Raw genomic sequence first — 21,100 nt, forward strand, 5'->3', positions numbered from 1 at the left:
GTGAGGGAGGTGAGGCTGAGGGAGTCCTGATATTACTGCATGCAAGAAAGGGCCGCAAGAGTCAAGCACAGACACTGCCCCTTCTGCCCACCCACTCCCAATCTGCCTGAACTCCCACAGTTCTGCAGGGCCTGCAAAAGGGAGCTCCTCCACCAGGCATTTGCTGGCAGGGGCTCATAGGAATTGTAGTCCATGGACATCTGGAGGACCACAGGCTGACTACCCCTGATCTATGGGACACATCTACTTTGATTGCCCCCTTTATCAAACAGCTCATAAAAAGCTTATCTGCCCCCTTTCGGAAGGGAGGATCAAAGACCTCATGGGGGACAATCCTCCATCGCAGGGGCATTTGCTGGCAGGGGCTCCTGGGAATTGTAGTCCATGGACATCTGGAGGGCCGCAGTTTGACTAATGATGATGTTTTATTATGTCTTGTTTTTATATCCTGGCCTGTGACCGTGTAAAATGAACGAATGATTCGACTCACCAGAGATTCGACATTTATTCCAAACTAAGTTTTAAAAACACGATCTCGACACAGACGCCCCAAACAGATTAGTGGCTCGGCACACCAGGGGGTGCGTCAGAAATAGCCGCCCAACCTAAGCCCTGCAAGATCTCCCGGTGCACGAGAGCCACGGGCTGCCCTGTGCCAGTTCGGCACAGGTGTCTTGCGCGGCAAGCTGCAAAAGCGGAGCCTCCAGCTGCCTTAATCCCTCAGTCTCGATGGCAACTGAATTCATAATTGATGAGGAGAGGCTTCGGGGAGAGAGCTGCCAGTCACTTGTCAGGGATGAGAAAAAAGGGGAAGGACCGGCTTCCAAAGGACCGGCAGGAGGGGGGCTGGCGAAGCAGGAAGGGGACTGGAGCCTTAAGAGAGGCGTGGCTTTTCCCCCCTCTCTGCAGAGACCAGCATGCCCCGGCTTTCCCTGGGTGGGACTGGTGCTGAGCAACACTGTTAAAAGAAATCCCTAGTGCAATATTTAGAGCCTGGATGTTGCTGCAGGGACAAAACTGATTAGGACAACCACACGACAATTAGCACTGTTTACTCAGCGCTTTCAAATTGCCCCACAAGTCTCATTCCTGCCTGCAGCGCTTGTGGGAGACAAGTTAAGGCAGGCGCCCTACTGCAGGACGGCCGGTTTGCGTGACCAAAGCTCCGCCGCGCACCCCGTTTGGTGCGTGCTTGACATTTACCGTGCCGCTGCAGGAGCCGGATGACGGTGATGCAATCAACGTGGGCCCAGCGAGGAGCTGAGAGTGCAGCAGAGCAATCCCCAGATCACTCCAGTGCATAACAAACTCCCTATTTTCAGCATGATTGTGTGAGTGTAGGAACAGACTCAAGCCCGACGGACACAACATTTCAAACCTGGTATCTGAGGTCCACAGGATCCTGTTGGCTCTTACAGTTTGTTGACAGGGCTCCCGATGACGTCCTCCCGTGTCCAGGGTGTGCTGCTTATGTTTGCCACCTGTTTATGGAACTTAATCTTCTGAGTGCTTAGACACTTACTTCCCTCTGCCCCATTCACTCTGCCAGTTGTTTCCTTCATGCACCAGATACGAGCATGGCTTCTGTCCTCCTCCTGTCTTCACTAGCTTCTGTCCTCCTCCTGGAAGCCCTCGAAGAGCAGAACCAGAACCTTGCCAAACAGGCCCACTTAAGTCTACCATCCTGTTTGCGAGCGGATGCTCCCAGGAAGCCCATCGTAACCCACATCTGATCTGAACTGTGCCTCTTGCCTTGGAACTGTGCGTAGAGAGAGAGAGAGAGAGCAATCAGAGCACTATGGCACAGTTCTAAGGCAAAGAGGCCTCACAGCCAGAAGACCTCGTGGCGATCTTGCTAATGCAAAGGAAGGAACAGATGGAGAATTCCCTAAATCGGCCACATCCATGAGCCTTTGGACTTCGATTAACCCAGAAGCCGACACTTACCCCTGAAAAGTCTCCCCCCTGCTTCGGACCGTGCGACATGTATGGAGGTCAGTAGCTGTCACAACTAATGAACAAACAGGAGGAGCAAGGGTCAGTTTTAATGTTTGGAGTGGAGAGCATGTAACAGACCAACAGATTCCCTGCGCTGTGGCCAGGCAAGATACAGGAGGATTGGCGGTAAGCTCTTGGGAGGAAGGGCAAGGATTGGCCATCTATGGGGCAAGGACGTCTCCATGCTCCACCATGCTTCTGAATAAGTCTGAAACAAAAGAGCCTCCAAAGCAACGACTTCGGGCTACTCCGCTTAGACAAAGAACGAGAGTCCTTTCCGGGGTTGCTAGCCGATCCAAAGGAGCATCTGGAACTTCCTATGCTGAGTACTAGCAGAGAGGTTAGATTGAGGGCAGCGACTCCATCAGGACGTATGCAAAGTGCAGTCCAGCTGGGAACATGAATGCCTTGTAGCAAGAAGCAATGGACGTCCCTCTGTCCTTCTTCTCTTGCAAGCTGCACATCGTGCACCGCCGAGCACAGAGGGCTCCAAAACTCCTCCAGAAAGAGCCCCCTCCCCGGCCTTCCCCGGCTCTACACGCCACCCCCAGCGCTGGCCAAGTAGCGCTCGTAGTTCTCCTCGCACCTTCTTATGCAGCGGCAGAAGTAGTTCACGTCAGCAATGGCCTCCAGGAGGTCTGTCTGGACCAGGCAAATGTCATGCAACTCCGAGGTAGGGATCGTCTGGGCTCTGGAGTCTCCCATCCCGGAGAACATCTACCAGGTTAGAAAGAAGAAGAAAGACGGGACTTGAGTAGGCACCGATGCTCTCACCTTTCCAGCAAGCACAGAAAAACACCTGGGACCCAAAGCGGAGTGGCAGTGGAATCGAAAGCCACACACCCCCTTTCCCTCACCCACTTTCAACATGGCAAAGCCTGCCTGCAGCGATTCCTCGGAGTCTGGCACCTGAAATCCCTATAACTCTGGACCCTGGGCCTGGCCAAGCTACGGCACTAGAACTACATCTCCTGGAACGCATGAAATAATGAAGCACCCCTTTCCAGGTGGAAACAAACTGATTTTAAGATAGTTGAGCTCATAAGAACAAATAAGAGCTCTTCTGGATCAGACCAGGGGTCCATCTAGTCTCATTCAGCATCCTGTCTCATACTGTGGCCAACAAGGTCTTCTGGAGAGCCACCAACAGGGCAGAGAGGCCAAGGCCTTCCCCTGGTATTGTCCCCTGGCTAGTAGCCACTGACAGACCTCTTCTCCACAAATCTCTCTGATCCCCTTGATAGGAGGTAACTACCACCAGTTCTTCAACTGCTCTAGCTCCTGAACCATTTCAGGAATCCATCCTTGTTGGCGAATGTCATTGCCAAACAGGCTGGATCCACAATACCTGCTTTTTCAAAAAAAAGAAAATCATCGGCATTGCCTATGACAACTTAATGGCAAGGAAAGGGACTCCAGTTCTGAACTAAGATCTAGTCATAGAGATGAACCTCCCAGCAGATGCTTCAGGACTGACGGATATTACATACTGGTGGAGTTATGGTGAAGTCCTAATATCCTGAAAGTTAGCAAAGTGCCATAGTATGGAGAGTAAGCGCAGCGTGGGCAGACTGCAGGCAGTCAGAAAACAACGAACAAAGACAAGCACATTCAAAAATATAGTAACTATTTATTAGACAACTTAATTCTACATACTTAGCGGTAAAGATACGGTCCCTATTCTAATCTAAGTAGTCGGATGGAGAGAGGTGCTTGGGGCATCTCCGTTCCATCACATTGCAGGCTTGAGGAATGGAGAAGAGGAAGAAGGACTCACAAGACAGGAAATTACCCTCTAGAGACAGATCAGTGAGGTCATGAGGTAAGAGGTTCCTATCTATCTCACTAACTCTATGGTGAAGAGAGTTTCTGTTTGAGTCTCAAGTCAGGAAACGTCGCACAGAGAGCTCTTTTCAACATGGACCAGCTCAAGTTTGAGTCTAAAACCAATGAAGACTAACACGCTCTGACTCAAAAGGAACAAGTGGGAACAAAAAGGTAAGTAAGGTGATCATTCCAGAATTTTTTCACTGACCTCCATCTAGTTGTGAAAGCCAGAAAGCAATCCTTGTTGAAGGAGAGGCCAATGGGACCACACCACCAGGGCATGACAACCTCCTGTCTCTTCAGACCCTTTCCCTAATAACGCTTGGCCTGGAATCTGCTGAAGTCATTCCTTCTGCCCAGCTGAAAATCTGGCTAGCGGCCTGTACTCAGCAAACAAGTGCTTCTTTACATGAGGCCCATGAGAGCAGGTGGGGGTAACAATAGGGGAGGACAGTAGGCTGGAGGGCAACCAAGCCCCCCGTGCTCCAGTGCCAGACACAACTCTGGGCTAGAGGTAACTGAAGCCAGACAGCCCCAGGTCAAGGCTGTGTTTACAGGATTCAAAAATCCTCTAGGCCAGTGGTCCCCAACCTTTTTATCACTGGGGACCGGTCAATGCTTGACAATTTTACTGAGGCCCGGGGGGGGGATAGTCTTTTGCCGAGGGACGTTGCCGCCGCCACCTGAGCCCCTGCTCCACTTGCTTTCCTGCTAGCGCCCCTGACTTCCCGCCACCCACTGGGGGGTGCTGCTAGCAGCAGCTGCGCAGTGCCACACCAAGGGGGAGCCCCAGCCATGGCGACCACCGGAAAGCACCAAAGGTGAGCCGGCGGCAGAGTGGCAGGGCAGCCCCCGAGGCAGCAGCCGGGGAGGAGGACAAGGAGGAGCCACAGACTGGTACTGACTGATCCACGAACTGGTGTCGGTCCCCGGACCAGGGGTTGGGGACCACTGCTCTAGGCCAACACGGACCTGCCCTTGGAGCCAGCAGGAGTGAGATGGCACAGAATCGCCAGGAGGGTTCTCTTCAGGGCTAAAATATCAGTTGGCCAAATGCCAGGGAGAGGGCAGGAAAAGAGGAAGACGCAACTCAGTCAAGGAAGCCGGGGCCGTCTGTTTGCGAGACCTGACAACTGCTGCTAACAACAGGACACTTCTGGAGGTCATTAATTCATATGGACAGCACTTCACAAACACACACAGAGGCCAGGGATAGAAGAGGAATGTTTTCCTCTCTCGCACCTTGGCCAATGGACAGCAATCCATGGGGAGGCAAGGGGGGGGGGGATGCCAGATGCGCCGGAGAAGCTCTTAGCATCTTCCCCAGAGAGCTCGCAGTGTTATTGATCAAAATAAAGGTGGGAAATCGACACCCTCCTGCGGGCAAATAATGATACTTTGTCTACACAAAGAGCCTCCAGGGTCTCTTGTGGCGGCTGGGTTCCAGCAAGATCCAATTAACCTTTACTGCCCAGCTACTCCTCAGGCTGCTAGGCTGGCCAGATGTCAGTGCTCTGGCTGGCTCCCTCCTCCTCTTGCGGAGAAAGGTTTTCGGCCAAAAATCTGCCGCAGGGGCTAAAAACTCCAGTGGAAAAGTGGTCCCCTTAAGCACACGGTGCTTCCTTGAGCTGGAATGACTCATGCCCACTGAGGGCAGGAGCTCTGCAGCAAGAGTGGCGTTCTGAACCCTCAAACCGTTCTCCTCTGATCGCCTGCAGAGGTGCCCCAGTAGCCAGCCTCCCTCCCCCATGGCTGAAGCATCTCCCTTCCCAAGTCAGGTGGGGACATTCATAAGCTGCACTATAGAGCACCCTCAGACCTGGATGTGAGAGGCGGGGGCACCAATCTCCACTGAGCCCCAAGGCTCTCCTAGGGAGAGTCACGGTCTCTCTGTCCCCAAGTGTCAAACGCAAAAAAAATCCTGTGGCCCTTTACATACAGCTGTAGCCTATCCTTGTGGCCAAAGAAGCCCTCATGGAGTAAGGATGGAACTAGAAGAATGGGGGGGGCTCGGGCCCAAAATCTCCATGGGTAACTTTGTTTTTAACCAAATATGGGGTACACTTTAACAAATAATTGTTAAAATTTTATATTGTTTCATAGCTCAACTTTTGAGTTCCTGACTCTGTTAAGGTTGGGTTTTCGTTCCCTTTTTGGTTTTGCAACTTCCTGTGAGGCCAAAGCTACTGCCAGAGGATTGCGTTCTGGACGGTTCCTGCTAGCAAAAGGTTTAATACAATTTTTTTAATTAACAGATATTATATATAAAAGATCACAATAAAAATACCCGAGGATGGACGATGGTGTCGGAATCTTGGAGCCGAATGTTGTCATCTATGCAGATGTGATGGATGTTGGTGTCGTGCGGATTGATCCAGAGGGGCTTCCCGCCTCGGCTGGAGTACTGATTGCTGGCCCACCTGTAATACAGGGAGACATGTGACAAGATGATCTCCGGGATTACTTCCCCAGGTCATAGAATCATAGAGCTGGAAGGTACCCTCCAGGGTGATCTAGTCCAACCCCCAACAGAATGCAGGAAAGCCTCAACTACAAACTGACTGACAATTGAACCGTTTCTGATGAGGTGTAGCATGCCCACACATCCCCTGCCCAGCCTGCGACCACACAGGGGAGGGGGGGAGGAAAGGAGGATAGCTGATTACATCCTCATCTGTGTACAAGCAAACTCCCTACTCTGCTGATACACTCTCACAGCAGCTGTCTCTATGCTCCTCTATGCTGCCTTCCAAATTCAAGGTTTCCTAAAATTTGATCATGTCAGACAAGGAACGAGATGAGAAGGGAGAAGGGAGGGAGGTATTGCATCGAGTTAGAGCTGGTCAGGTAGTGCTAGGGCAGGACAGGGAAGAAGAGCCGGCAAAAATGGCTTGAGGACTTTGCCAATTCACTGCAGCCCCCCTCCTCCGATTTCTGAGCCCTCCCCTTTTGTAACAACACAAAACCATCCAAACCCCACGGGGGCCAGCAACTCCTTTTTTTTTGTAAAAATAAAAGATCCCCGTGATGTTGTGTCACTGGAAGCTAAATTCCGTGTTAAGAGAGGCAAATCTGCAGATGAATCAAATAACCTGTCAGATTTAATGTAGAACCTAAGGTATACGAGGGAAGGCTGTCAGTGTCCCTCTGATTTCTGCAAAGAGCACAGAACAGTTGCTGCAAAGAGAAGGTCACAGAGATAAGACAGGCGGCATCTGCCGAAGACCTGGCCTTCCAGGCAGGGCAGGCCACTGAGTAGACATCCCAGGCAATAAAAACAGCTCACTGCAACCTGGCTAAGCTGACCTTTGGTTGGTTGCTTAGCTCTTAAGAGATCAGTCCAGATCTGTCTCTCTGTACCTGGAACAAGCAGGTTCATTGGCATAAAGCCCATAGCACGACTCGGACTACACAGCAAAGCAGAAGGTGCCAAACAGGAGATGCCAGCTAATCCCCCCCCTCCCAACACCCCCATGAGATCTACCTGGATTTAGGACACAGCATCCCTTTTTGACTGACTGGGGTCACATTCCCCTAGAACAAAAGGAAGCTACACTCCTCAGTCCCAGCTGGGGACGCAGCAGCACCCAAAAGACCTCAATGGCCCAACCAAGACATGATTAAAGAAAAAGCAAAACACTCCCAAGTAGCTCAGCAGACGTAGGCTCAGCTGAGGCAAAGAAAAATCAAGACGCGAATAAATGTGACCCAGCAGGAACGTCTGGCTGGAGATGGCAAATAAATGGGTAATTGCTTAAGTCGGATTGTCGTTTGCTTGATGCCAAAGGAAAGGTCCCTTTCATGGGATTTCTTTAATGAGCTACATTCTTGGGAGATGCAGGGATCCGGGAAATCTGCAGACCGAAGCCGGCCAGTGGCTTCAGTCTGCAGATTTCCTTCCTTCCTTCCTTCCTTCCTTCCTTCCTTCCTTCCTTCCTTCCGCTCCCCTCCTGCTTTCCTGCTTTCCTTGGGGGGATTTGTACTTGGCCCAAGAGGGCTTTCCCTTGCTGATGGGACTAACAGCAGCATAAAGGAAAGGACCCCCTCGCCACAGAGTCAGCCATCCTCACCAGTCAAAGTGATCCTGAAAGCCGCACAGGCCTTCCTTGGAGCTGAAGAACGTGTACAGCTCCCTGTCGCCGGCTTCGGTGGAGAGCCGCTCTGCTCCCTGGGCCACCGTCACTTTTCGTTTGCTGCAGCGGATTTTGCCCAGGCTGAGGTCGACAGGCAGCTACGCGGCGGAGCGGAGAGAAGCGAAACGTTACTCGAAGTGAGGGAGCCGGGGAGAGAAAGAGTGATGATTTCACTGGAAATGAAAGCAGCGGGGAGACGGAGAAATCATGCTGAACGGAAAGTGGCTGTGGCCTTAACAGAGATGGGAGGGGCAGGGTCTTGCAAGGACTTTGGGCTTCTTGCCCCACAAGGATGTGGAAGGGACCCTCTGAAGGGGTCAGGGCTGACTTCTCTGTTCGGCGCTTGCCCTGCAGCTCTTTCCCTGTGCAGGTGGGTCTGCTTCGCCGAACAGCACTGGGCCTGCACCTGGAGACCTTAAGAAGAGCCCAGCTGGTCCGCCCACTTGAGCATCAGGTTTCCAGCTGCAGCCAGCCAGCTGTTCCCACAAAGCAGGGAGGGCACAACTTGCCTCTGCTTTTTTTGGCCCCCAACACCTGACATTCAGGGTCACAAGCTGGGGCTTGTAAAGAATCTGAATAGCGAAAAAGAATCTGAATGGTGGAAGCCCCTTGAGGATTCCACTGACTTTCAAGGGCTTAAGGCATCCATGCCCCCTCCAACAGTTCCCCCTTCAGTGGGCTCCACTTCCCTCAACATCCTGGGCATCTCGGAGCATCGTCAGGCCTTATCAGGCTATTTTAAACCTCACCCCTTATCCTTGTGATTGATTGGCAAAGCCAGCCTTCTTTGGATTTCTGGAGGATCTCCGGGAAATGGGAAGATGCCTGTTTTGTCTGCGTCATCGCAAAAAGCAATTTCTCTCCCCGGCTCCACCCACTTGCCTACCAGATATAGCCACTTCCTCTGAACCGAGGATCTCGGCTGCAGCCACTGGACTGCCAACACGATGCAATGGGAAGAATGGTGGATTTTGATGGAGGCCCCTTGGACTGAAGTGGGCTATTTGCTCCCCATAACACAGAGGACTGAGATTCCTTCTCTTCCAGATTCCATCTGCTTCTCCTGCAGCCTGTATTGTACACTTGCAACATGCACAAGCAGTCTTTCGAAAAACCCGTCCAAGGCAGCTGTGTACCTCTCAGAGAGAGGAAGAGGATAAGTCTCTGATCTTGGCATGATTTCTTCTTTCCTACCCTTAGGGGTAGGAAAGAGGGGTAGGATAAGGAAGCTTAAATTCAGATCTATGCAATCACACAGAGAAACTCCCAAAAGCCAATTGATGGGCTATATAAAAAACCCTAAACCAGGAGTAGTCAACCTGTGGTCCTCCAGATGTCCATGGACTACAATTCCCATGAGCCCATGCCAGCAACTGTTGGCAGGGGCTCATGGGAATTGTAGTCCATGGACATCTGGAGGACCACAGGTTGACTACTCATGCCCTAAACCATCTGAGGCTCCATTTACATGAAAGACCTCTGCAGAACAAGAGTGAGTAAACAGGGAGGAAGCCCAATGGTTGGCTTCCCAATAAGGCAGTGACCCCGATCAGGTCCGAAGGTGTCAAGCTGGGCCGATCTGGGAGAGCCCCGACGGGGGGAAGCCATGATGTGCTTCTGGTCCACTCACCGGGATGTCCCGCAGCGCAGGGAAGTGTGGGTGCTGCCCCTCCAGGGCACAGCGCATGGCCTGCAGGACACGAGGCAGGTCGGTGCCGAACGTGCGGAAGATAATGGCAAAGTGTCTCCCTTCCCGGTGCAGGCTCTGCAGGAGGTGGAAGAAGGAAGGCAGCACCAAGTGGTAGCTCGTGCCTGGCTGCTCGCCGGGGATGGAGAACGTCGGGTGAGGCTGGCCCTGCCACTCCATCAGCTTCAGGTGGCGCGCGTGGAGGTCTCGGAACGGCCGGCCCAGAGGCTTGGCGGTGAAGGCGGTGTCGCGGCCGAACTGGGTGTAAAAATTCACGGCGCCCGGGCAGGGAGGGAGCAGCGAGGGGGATTCGCTCAGCCACTGCCACTCGCCTGGAAGAGAGAAGGAAGATCCGAGTCCTCTGCTCTGGAAGCATCCCCCTCTGCCGTTGTTTTTTTTATATATATATATAATTTTATTATTTATTGTTATATAAAGCATTTACAAAAAGTAAAGGGGAAAAAAAAGCGACCAGCTGATATGGTTTGCCATCCTCTTTTAACATACATATTCAATTCCCATCACATTTTAATCCTAATCTATAAGTTTATACCATCTTTCTTAACAAAATGATTGTTAATACATGTGAGAATATGATCTGTTATAAGAATATATTCTATTATTATCTTAAGTGATATAAAGTCGGTCCCCTTCATATATTGGCCCTGACCTAAGAGTTACTGCTGCTGTCTTGTTAATACTTGATGCCACAAGAACAGGCCTCCACCCCTGCCCTGCTTCCCTGCTTCAAGGACACTCAAAGTGACGCCCCTTTCCACTGTGGGGGGCCCTTCAGTCTGGTTGCTTCTGCTGCAATTGTATTCCGGAAGGGCCCCACAAATCTTTAAACAGGCTTTGGTGCTACACGCCTCGCAAATCCTTAAACCACTCCTAGGCATATACCCAAGTACCTTTCATTGCCTTCTTTCCTTTGAACATCCCTGCACTTGGGTCCACAGACTCATGATCAGTGGTCTCATCTGTCATGGAATGGGGGTGGGGGGGTAAAGGCAAACAATGCAGGGATCAATGGCTTTCTCAACCAGGGTTTCTTGATGGCCCTGGAAATCGGGTGATAGGGCCATATGTGGTCATGTCAACCTGCCCCCCCCTTCCAAAATGGCCAATGGTGGGCCTGGAGGGGGTGGGACGGGGAGGGACCCCGAGTGGGCGTGTCCACAGCTCTGCTTCCCAACCATATTCTGCACGATCGCACCACTTCTGGGGTTTCTTGAAGCCTGAAGAGTGTGTGTGTGGGTGTGTACACACACAAACACACACACTTCTCACTATTCCCTGCCTTTTCTTGAAAATCTCTAGCCAGGGAGATTCCACAAGCTTTTTGTGCAAAGCTTATTTTACTGCTTCTGTGTAACGTCAGTAAAACACTGTTTCTTTCCCACCAAGGGAATCAGAGGATTCTGTGAAGCCAAAAATCACAGCATGGACAAAATATTATTCAACATTTAAAAAAAAAAAGAAAGGAGGAGGTGAAGTGGACTGTATGAATATCTGATGTGAACAACAGCGGTCCAGGCAGAGGGCACCTGAAGTCGAGCCCTTTCTGCTGAATACATGTTCATCTGGATCTCTCATGCCTGAATGGGAGCAACAGGGTGCGGGGGGAGGGACCCGGAGTGCCCCAATTCTGAAGAAATCAACAGTATGCAAATATGCTTCGAAAGCACTGGAATATAGGATGTGGCAGCTCTTTTGATGAGGTTACTTTCACAGAGAACAAAGGAGCTTGATCTATAAAGAGATCCGGATCGTGGGCGGCATAATAGGTACATGGCCCTGCCCTGCAGCAGAGAGCCGGACAGCCAGATAACCCTGCAGTTCAGAGCCACACCTCTCCAGACAGGCACAAGAAATTTTGTGTGTGGACAATACAGGTGCAAGATGGACAGAAACACATGTTTCAAGGCTTCCCTACACCTACCTTTCTCTCTTAGCCCCCATTTCCACCAAACGACTCCAGGTGGCATTCATGCTTCGCCATCCTGTTTTTATCATCACAACAATCCTGTGAGGTTGGTTGAGCCGAGAGAGAATGACTGACCCAAGGTCACCCAGTGAACGTCATGCCAGAGTAGGCATTTGAACTCAGGTCTCAGTCCAGTCCTGTCAGCACAATACCATGCTGACCCCCCCCCACCCCCCCATTTTTTTCAGCTCCATAATACTAATGCATGAGAATTTACTCGAGAGGGAGTAGGTAGAAGGAAACAGGGTTGTAGTTTTAGTGTCTGAAATTTTTCAGAAGTTTTTGTCGTCTTCTTTGTGACCTGTCAGCCTATTTTTATTGCACTGATCTATAATTTTCTGTAATCCAGTTTTATGGCATTATTTATTGTTTGTACTGTACCATTTCATTGCATCTCCAAAAATATCTGACCTCCATCTTGAGTCTATGCAAAGAAAGCAGACTAAAAACAGTTAAACCAATCAACTTCTAAAATCTGCTGCCCAATTAATTGATTCAACAGTGCCTCACTAACATTTATTTTTCTTTCAAAAAGCAGAACACACCTTCTGAATCTTCACGGAAACTTTTCTTCAGCTCAAGCCAAATGCCCAGCAGTTTTTTAGGGGGTTCAGTGTTAAGGAGGACTATTTATGATCTAAACTTCTTCCAAATGAATTCTGGTTCTCCCCCAAGGCCCTGCTCCCCCAAGAATGCATTGGCTTGCAGTGCATGGAAGATAAGCTTGTCAAAGAATTGAAAACCCAACCATAGTTCCCAGTTTGTACTCCAGAGAGGTGCTGCTCAACAGAGAAGCATACACTCACCAAGTATCTTTTTTATTCCTTTTTATGTATTATTTGTAAAAAGAAGAAGGTACAGGGTAGATGAGGCTGAAGCTGGGACAAATTCATTCCCTATTTGGGACATATTCATGAATTGAACCACAAATCATACATCCCCATGTTCAGGGGAACCTGCTCTCTGAGAATATTCTGTTGCCTGGTCCAGAGTCAGGTTCTTGTGCCAGGAGCTCCAAAACCGAGTGTCCTCTTGAAAAATGCAGACACTGGGGCCAAGTTGCAGCCCAAAATAATCTTTGGACCACACCAAATCACACATCCCTCCTCTCCCGACACTGCCCCCTGCAAGCAGAGATAGAGCAGTGCCTGGTCCAAACAATGATTCTGAATAATGACTAATTTGCTCAGACTAATACCTTCATTAGTTTTAAGTGTAGGGAATTTAAATCCTATTAACGACAAACATCACAGAAAAAGGCTTGCTATCATGAGCTTCTCTCTGGGTTGCCGCCCAGAGGCCTGCACTACAAAGATTTGACTAAGGAACTGGGATGGCCACATGCCCTCTGCACCCCCACTTTGGGGCAGCTGGCACAAGAACTGGATTTCAGACCAGGAAACAACATATGTCTTCTCAGAGAGCAGAGTCCCCTGAATATGAGGGTTTATGATTGGTGGTGCACCAACCCTTATTTTGGGGTTCAGAGCTTTTAAACTACCTTCAATATTTGTGGTTGGATTCATGGGAAAGTCTCAAATGCACAACAAATAAGGAACCAGGAACCAACTCCAGCCTCCCGCAGGGTCAGACAGTTGTGTAACTTGTCACTGTCTCATGCCATCGCAAACATACCCTGTAGGTATGCTTGTTACATTCACATGACACAACTTAATGAATGTGACATGTGAAGAATGTACTGCACCACATTTTGCCCAGATACCAAATACTGAGTGGTGAAAACACTAACTGCCTCACGACAGAATGCAACTGTGAAGAAAGGATCCACAGACGACATGGATCACCGTATCTAATAATAATCCAATGCAGATAACAGAAGCTGCCTAAACAAGGCCAACCACAGACAAGGGAGGAGTCTCTGTTTACTCGCAGGACTATGCAGGTTTGCAGAAAAATATGACACTGGAAATTAATCAGAAGGGGGAAACCCCTTTTAAATCCTGGCAATTACTGATAATACTTCAGAGCTGCCTGTTCAAGCCCCCAAGAGTTTAGAGGGGGAGAAATTGCAGGGCAGTGTAGCATTTTCCATATCATTTCTCCCATTCACTCCCATCCCCCAGTTTCTTGTGGCTCCCCCAGCCTGTCCATATTGCATAACCCCCTGAAAAACTTCTAATGGCAGTAAATTCCAAAGAGATGGTTCTCACACAACCTGTGATTTTGGAATGAGAATATCCTTGCTTTGAGTACTTAGGATTACATTGGAGTGGGGGAATTAAACACGACAGCAGGGTGCCCTGAACAGCAGGCAGCTTTGAACAAAACTTCAGCATTCTGCAGAGTACCCCACAACCTTTCCCAAGACACCCTGTTCCCATCTCCTCCTTGTACTTACTGGCTGCAGCATTTAGTGGGCCCTGTTGCTTCCTTGCTGTCCTTCATCTACCATTTATTTTGCGCCCCCCCCCCACAAAAAAAAGGATCAAGCAAAATATGTTCAATTAATTGACTTCTGCTTCCTAGTCACAGAAACTCAGATATTTGACACAATATTGTCATAAAGGGCCTGTCACTTCCCCAAATGGGACAGAAGACACCCACAGCAATGAGCACCCCCTTCTCTATGCTCCTCCTGCATCTTTGAGCTGCTGTTTCTTGACACACAGATGCACAACTGGCCTCTCCAAGTCCTCATGAATGCTTGGACAGAGTCATTTCCTAACTATTAAGGACCATTGTGGAAATATCTACAATCCTTAAAACACACACCACTTGAGATCAAGCCCACAGATGATGCCCATTTCCCATAATCTAAGCTCCCAACAATATAGTTATCCGAGATCTTACCTGAAGGATTGACCTTTCCCCAGGTCACAGTACTCAGGTAATAATTCAGAGCTGCCCTGGGGTCCTGATTGGTCACCGCATCGGACACCAGTATTGTGTTGTTCAAATCAATGTGCAGAACCAGCTTCCGTTTCTTAGGTCTTAAGGCCGCTTCCAAAAGAAGGCCAGCAGCAGTTCCTGCTTGCCGGCAGGCTGTTTTCTCATCCTCACTTATTTGAGCAGGAGACGGATCGTGTTCCCCATCTTCGTGGTTGGCCCTGTCAGTCTTGTCCCGTTCGGCAGGACTGCTTATGCTGCTCCTCATATGGCTAGTCCCAGAATGAGAATTCTTCCTTTTCCTCAAGCTTGACTGTTTGGCAATCAGCTCCAGCTCTGCCACTCCAGGAGACATCTCTGCACATAGAGGCATTGCGGGGCCAGAACTGCTGCTAGAAGTGCCCCCTGCCACAGTCCAGCCGTCGCAAGGATCTGTCTTCCTCAGAGCGATGTGGTCATTCATGGGCTGATGTGAATCTCTGATGCAACTGTAGGGATAAGAAGAACAATTAATCCGTGATTGTGACAGTGTACGTCATTCAGTTTTACACAGTGCTTGATTGGCATGGGCTTGAACCTGGGAACCCCAGGTTCAAGCCTTCACTCAGTGAAGAGGCATTGTTGTGCAGGTTTGGGCAAGTCATGCTCTCTTGGTGAACTGAACTGTATGGTTGCTTCGAGGCTAACATCCTGTTCCTCAGGGAAAATGACCAGATCTGTCAGTATCCTCGCCAGCCCATGGGTTTATCCATATCCACATTTTATTTTCACAGATTGCAAAATAAAGGAGAAAAAATATGTTATTTCCACAAGACCAATCAGCCACAGATAATTTTAACATATAGCAAAGGCATATGGGACAGTCCTCGCAGGCTGGCATCACCTCAGAACATACATAGATTGGGCATATGTGAGATGGATTCTATGTCAAAAGCTCTCTGCACCTAAGATCTCATTTCTCACTTCTGCTGTAACTCTAAATTTGGCAAAGTGTGCATGCCCACGAAAGCTCATACCCTGAATTAAATTTTGTTGGTCTTAAAAGGTGCCACTGGACTCAAGCTTTGTTCTGTTGCCTAAGACCAACACAGCTACCCTCCCAATGCTATAACTTAGTTATTGGTCTCGTAAATTTAATCTGCCCTGACCTGGACAGTCCAGACTCAGTGGATCTCATTGTGCCTCAGAAATTAAGTAGGATCATCCCTGATTAGTACTTGAATGGGGACCACCAAGGAAATCCAGGGTCTGCAGAGGAAATCCGTGTCAAAATATCTCTGTGTGTCTCTTGCCTTGAAAGCCCTAAATTGGCCATGCCTTATAATCATAGAATCAGTGTGGGAAAGGGCCATACAAGTCATCTAGTCCAACCCTCTGCCTTGATGACACTTTAAGCATGTGAAGACTATCAACAGCATTTGGAGCTTCAATGGTGCTGGATTTGGGGAACTTTACTCTGACTTGGGAGCTTGCAGAGTGACCTTGGGCCAATCATTCTCTCTCAGTCTAGCTTTCCTTACAGGCTTGCTCTGAGGATGAACAGAGAAGAGGAAAACAATTTTGTAACCTGCTTTGGGTCCTCATTGAGAAGACAAGCAGGATGCGGGGGGGTGGGGGTGGAAATTGTCCCAAATACACTAATGCCAAACACTGAGAACGCAGGAGAAACTCTAAGCATACCAGGTCTTGTTGATAGTCTATGTCTAACTCATGAGATACACATGACCACAAGTAAAAAAAAAAAATGTCATAAATACAAAAGTAAGTACAATTTTTCCCCCCACAGAGTTCAGGAATTTTTTTTTTCACAGAGTAGTTCAGCAGTAGAATCAACTGCCTAAGGAGGTGGTGAGCTCCCCTTCACCGGCAGTCTTTAAGCAGCAGCAGGACAGATAATTATCTTGGATGCTTTAGGCCAGGGGTAGTCAAACTGCGGCCCTCCAGATGTCCATGGACTACAATTCCCAGAAGCCCCTGCCATCATTCGCTGGCAGGGGCTCCTGGGAATTGTAGTCCATGGACATCTGGAGGGCCGCAGTTTGACTACCCCTGCTTTAGGCTTATACTGAATTGAGCAAGGGGTTGGACTAGATGACCTGCATGGCCCCTTCCAACTCTAGGGTTGTATGAGCCTGCATGCGTAATCAAGAAGCAAGTTCATGGAATGGATCTCCCAGAATCCCTTTTCTTAAAGGTCCCATCCCTCTTCCAAACACTACAAGCGCCACCACTTCACATGCATCCTGCTCACCTCTGTGTTCCTCCACTCACTCATTTTGTCCCATGTAGGTGGGGCACAACAAATGTCAGATGACAAGTCATTTCAAAGTTACACAGCCACAAATCAAAGGGATCGTTTCATTACGTAACACATAATTTAGCTTATGGAAATCTTTGTCACGAGATGTTGCAATAGCCACTAAACCGCCTTTAGAAGAATGATTAGTCACTAGGAAACACAGATGCCAAGAGTATCACTCGTTACTGGTCATGACAACTGAAAATGAAACCTTTGAGCTCAGTCATTACACTTCTGACCAACAGATGCAGCTAGTTTCCCAAAGAACAGGGCTCATCACAGCTGAACACAAAGAAACACAAGCCTTGTTCAATCAGAACCTTTGTGGTCTGATATAGAACGGCATACACAGAATCCACAGATCATCTGCCAAAGAAACACAAATTATGTGACCAGAAGGATATCTGATATCCCAAGGCACCAATATTCCCAGTTTTTTTCCTGAGCCCAGATCAGCCCAACCCCATCAGAGCCTGGAACTGTGTTGCCTGGGGGTCCACCAGAATTCCAAGGTTGCTATGCAGAGGCAGAATGGTAAACCAATTCTAACAATCCCTTGCCTTGAAACCCTTACTGAGTCACCAAAAGCTAGCTGCAGCTTGATGGCATATTTCACCACCTTCCCAACCTTATCCAAGTTTCTCTTTAAAAAAAATCACACTGTGATCTTATGCAAAGTTTGCTCAAAATTAGGATTCCACATGTTCAGAGAGCCTGAAGTATTTATTTTCAGGGCAGCTCGCAACCTATCCATACAATAAAAGGGTTAAAACATTTAAATTACTAAAACCGGTTTGCATTAAAAACCCAGAAGCTCACTTCTTACTCTCTGGTGGGAGGTGAATAAAGTGTTCGAGGTTGTTGACTGTGAATTGCAACAGGTCCCGCCAGATGCAACTGTGTTCATACCCATTTGGAAATAAGTAGGGATGCCAGCCTGCAAGTGGGACCTGGGGATCCCCTGGAATTTCAGCTCATCTCCTGGCTATAGAGATCAGTTCCCATGAAGAAAATGGGTGCTTTTGAGGGTGGACTCTATGACATTGTACTTCACTGATTTTCCTGTCCTCCCCAAGTGCCACCCCCAAATCTCCAGAAGTTTCCCAACCTGGATCTGACTCCCCAAGCCTCTGAAATAAGTTCCACTGAGTAAACAGGAACAGACCATACTGTGAGTTGTACTACTATGCACGACGCTGCACTGAGTCACACCACTGGTCTATCAAGTTTAGCATTAGCTCTACTCTGACTCACCGGTGGAGAAGTTTCCGCCTGGAGTACCACAGAGCTCCATCAAGACCATCTGAAAGCTCAATTTAAACCGAATGAAAACTCCCCCTGCTCCCCGCCTCCCTGAACAGATGTACTTCACCCTGATTTGATCTCAGGTGTATTTGTGCCATTGTGTGTATGAAGTCAGCACACATCGCAGCACAGCAAAACAAAATTTGAGCCCAATGGCGCCCTTAAGACCCACAAAGATTTATTCAAGGCGTGAGCTTTCATGCGCAGGCACACTGCTTCACACAATGGAACTGGGACCATAAGAGTACAGGTGTGAGGAGAAAGTAAATTAGCATCAACGGAGCAAATTAGCAAATCCCCGTTCCATTGTCTGAGGAAGAGTGCATGCACTCGAAAGCTCACGCCTTGAAATAACCTTTGTGGGTCTTAAAGGCTCCATGGAGCTCGAATTTTGTCGTGCTACTCCAGACCAGACGGCTGTCCACCTGATCACTACAGGGTCTATTCTATTTTTCCATGCAGGGAACCTATGCAGTCCTGGTGCTGCTTCTGCCAACCCACTGGCGCTCCCCATCTCCCAGAGGGGAGATGCAACTGCAGTGGACGGTGCTCCCACCGCACCCACCCCGCGCTCGCCCCCTCCCCACGTCTGAAAGGACCAGCCCTGCAAAGCCCTCCTTCCCAGCGGCAGCCGCTCCCTCCTCCAACGTTACCAAGTTACCGCTGCCCGGCGCGCGACTTCCGCTCTGGCTCCTTCGCCACGCACCATGAAGAAGCCTCTTTCGTTTTTGCCGGCGTCTAGAGCGTCCTTTCCCGGGCATGTCCTTGTGAGGGGTTGGCGACCGCAGCGCCACCTGGTGGCCGGAGTTCGTCCGTCCTTATGTCCCCGGCTCACTTTCCTCTCTTGGCTGGATGCCGGCGGCTTGCCCAGGTTGCAATCCAAGGCTGAACAAATTTAGAGTCCAAGGGCACCTTTAAGACCAACCAAGTGTTATTCCAGGTATGAGATTTCATGTGCACGCGCCCTTCCTTAGATATAGTGTCATGGAATGGAAGTAAGCAGTTCATACTTGTAGGCAAAGTAAAAATACAGTCCAATAGCAATTTTAAGACCAACAAAAATGTATTCAAGGCGTAAGCTTTTGAGTGCATGCACTCTTCCTCAGACTGACGAACGAGACTAGGGCCCATTCTGCACACATAGGATAATGCACTTTCAATGTGCTTTGGCAGCTGGATTTTCCTGTGCAGAACAGGAAAATCTACTTCTAAAGTGCATTGAAAGTGCATTATCTATTGTATGCAGAATAGGCCTAGGAGAATTACAAGCCTCCAGAAGATGCCTGGAATTTTCTTGAAAGGATAATTGATCTACAGTCAACAGAGATCTAAGCAGAAGTGACGAAACTATGGCTCTCCAGAGGCCCACGGACTACAATTACCATGATCCCCTGGCAGGGGATCATGGTAATTGTAGTCCGTGGACCTCTGGAGAAGCCACAGTTTGGCCACCCCTGATCTATGGCAACCACGTCAATGCTCAATTCAATTCCTTCCCCTCCCCAGGCCCCGCTGCTAAATCTCCAGTGACAGATCAAGTTATGGAAGACCTAGGTTTGACTCCCCAAATCTGCCATGGAAGCTTTCTGGGTGGCCTTGGGCCAGTTACACACTGACCTGTCAGGAGTGTGTTTTTTAAGTCCCCATTAAGGTGGGGGGCTGGACTGGATGGCCCTTTGTGGTCTCTTCCAGCTCTGTGATTCCGATTCAGGATAAAATGGAGGAGACAGAGCAATCTATCCCCTCTGAGGAGGAAGTTGGGGTGTAAATGAATTTTTTTTAAAGACAGAATTGCCCACCTTGCTAAAGAGATCCAAATCCAGCTCGCCACTCAGCTCTGAAGGTAGTTGGGTGACCCTGGGCCACAGGGTTGTTGTGAGGAGATGGGAAAGAAGATAATTATCTTATTAGTTGGAACTGCTGGGGAAGAGCAGTGCTAGCTATGCCTCTTCCCCAGTTAAAAATGGCCTCTCTGGGCTTCTTTAAACTCATCTCTTGTTTTTTTCTGTTGAGCAACTGATTGGCCACTGAGGGAAATGGGGGTAAGAAATGGGGGCTGCTTAGATGTATGACTCTTTCTTAAAGCAGCCCCTTCCTCCAACTGGTGTTTCCCCCTGAAGTCTCTTAGGTGGAAACCTATCCTCTTAGGTTGGCTGGAAGTAGATTTGCCAGCCACCAGGTGGGGCCTGGAAATCTCCTGGAATTACAACTGATTTCCAGACGGCAGAGATCACTTCCCCTGGTGGAAGGTGGCCTCTATGACATTATACCCCTCTGAAGTACAATCCCTCCCTAAACCTTCCCAGGCTCCACCCTCAAATTCTCCAGACATTTCTCTGGAAGAGGCGTGGTGAGAGGGAAATGTGGACAGATAACACTAACTTCCTGTGAATCAGACCTGTCAAGGTCAGTGACAGGCAACAACTGACTATGAGCAGCAGTGACTAAAAAGACGGAGAGGAGCAAAGGCTTGAGTCCTGTGCAGAGTCATCCTATATGGGGAGAGTGGAATGGAAATTAACCCTAGCCTCTCTGCACAGTGGAATTTACATAAAAGGTAAATTGGCAATAATCATGCACAACCACTGCATTCAACAACCGTTGGGGGATCATTTTAACATTCTAGTTCGGTTGCTGAGTTCTCTTACAAAAGAATTTCAAAGGGAGATTAGAAAGAGAGGCTGCTGAATTGCAGCTGATAATGAAGCGCAGAACAATGCATCCTCCTGGACTGAATCAAGACCTAGGTTTCCTGTCTTCTTACAGTGGCCGATTTCTCCATGCCTGCTACCCCTACGCATATCACACTTCATCCAACCACATCTGCTTTGGTCATTGGCCTGCTATTGTCCTTTGGCATCTGAAATCACTCCAGTTTCCAATATATAGGACAGATGGACTCACTTTCTAGCTGTATCCGAAGAAGTGAACAGTGGCTCGCAAAAGCTGTTGCAAACTGTGTTAATCTTTAAGGTGTTACTGGATTTTTGCTCTCTTCTACTGCTACAGACAGACAA

At 49.1% G+C, this 21,100-nt stretch overlaps 1 protein-coding gene across 1 annotated transcript; it reads right to left on the reverse strand.

Moving 5' to 3' along the window:
• Positions 1-2,025: 2,025 nt before the first annotated feature.
• LOC143831680 (uncharacterized) lies at positions 2,026-18,957 on the reverse strand. The gene is made up of 6 exons (XM_077324889.1): positions 18,737-18,957; positions 14,444-14,967; positions 9,589-9,977; positions 7,896-8,056; positions 6,113-6,245; positions 2,026-2,715 (listed from the first exon to the last, which is right to left on the reverse strand). The coding sequence occupies exons 1-6, from the start codon at positions 18,790-18,792 to the stop codon at positions 2,533-2,535; spliced, it is 1,446 nt and encodes a 481-aa protein (XP_077181004.1). The 5' UTR covers positions 18,793-18,957; the 3' UTR covers positions 2,026-2,532.
• Positions 18,958-21,100: the final 2,143 nt, after the last annotated feature.

Source organism: Paroedura picta, chromosome 3 (genome assembly GCF_049243985.1).
Source record: "Paroedura picta isolate Pp20150507F chromosome 3, Ppicta_v3.0, whole genome shotgun sequence".
NCBI classification, from domain to species: domain Eukaryota; kingdom Metazoa; phylum Chordata; class Lepidosauria; order Squamata; family Gekkonidae; genus Paroedura; species Paroedura picta.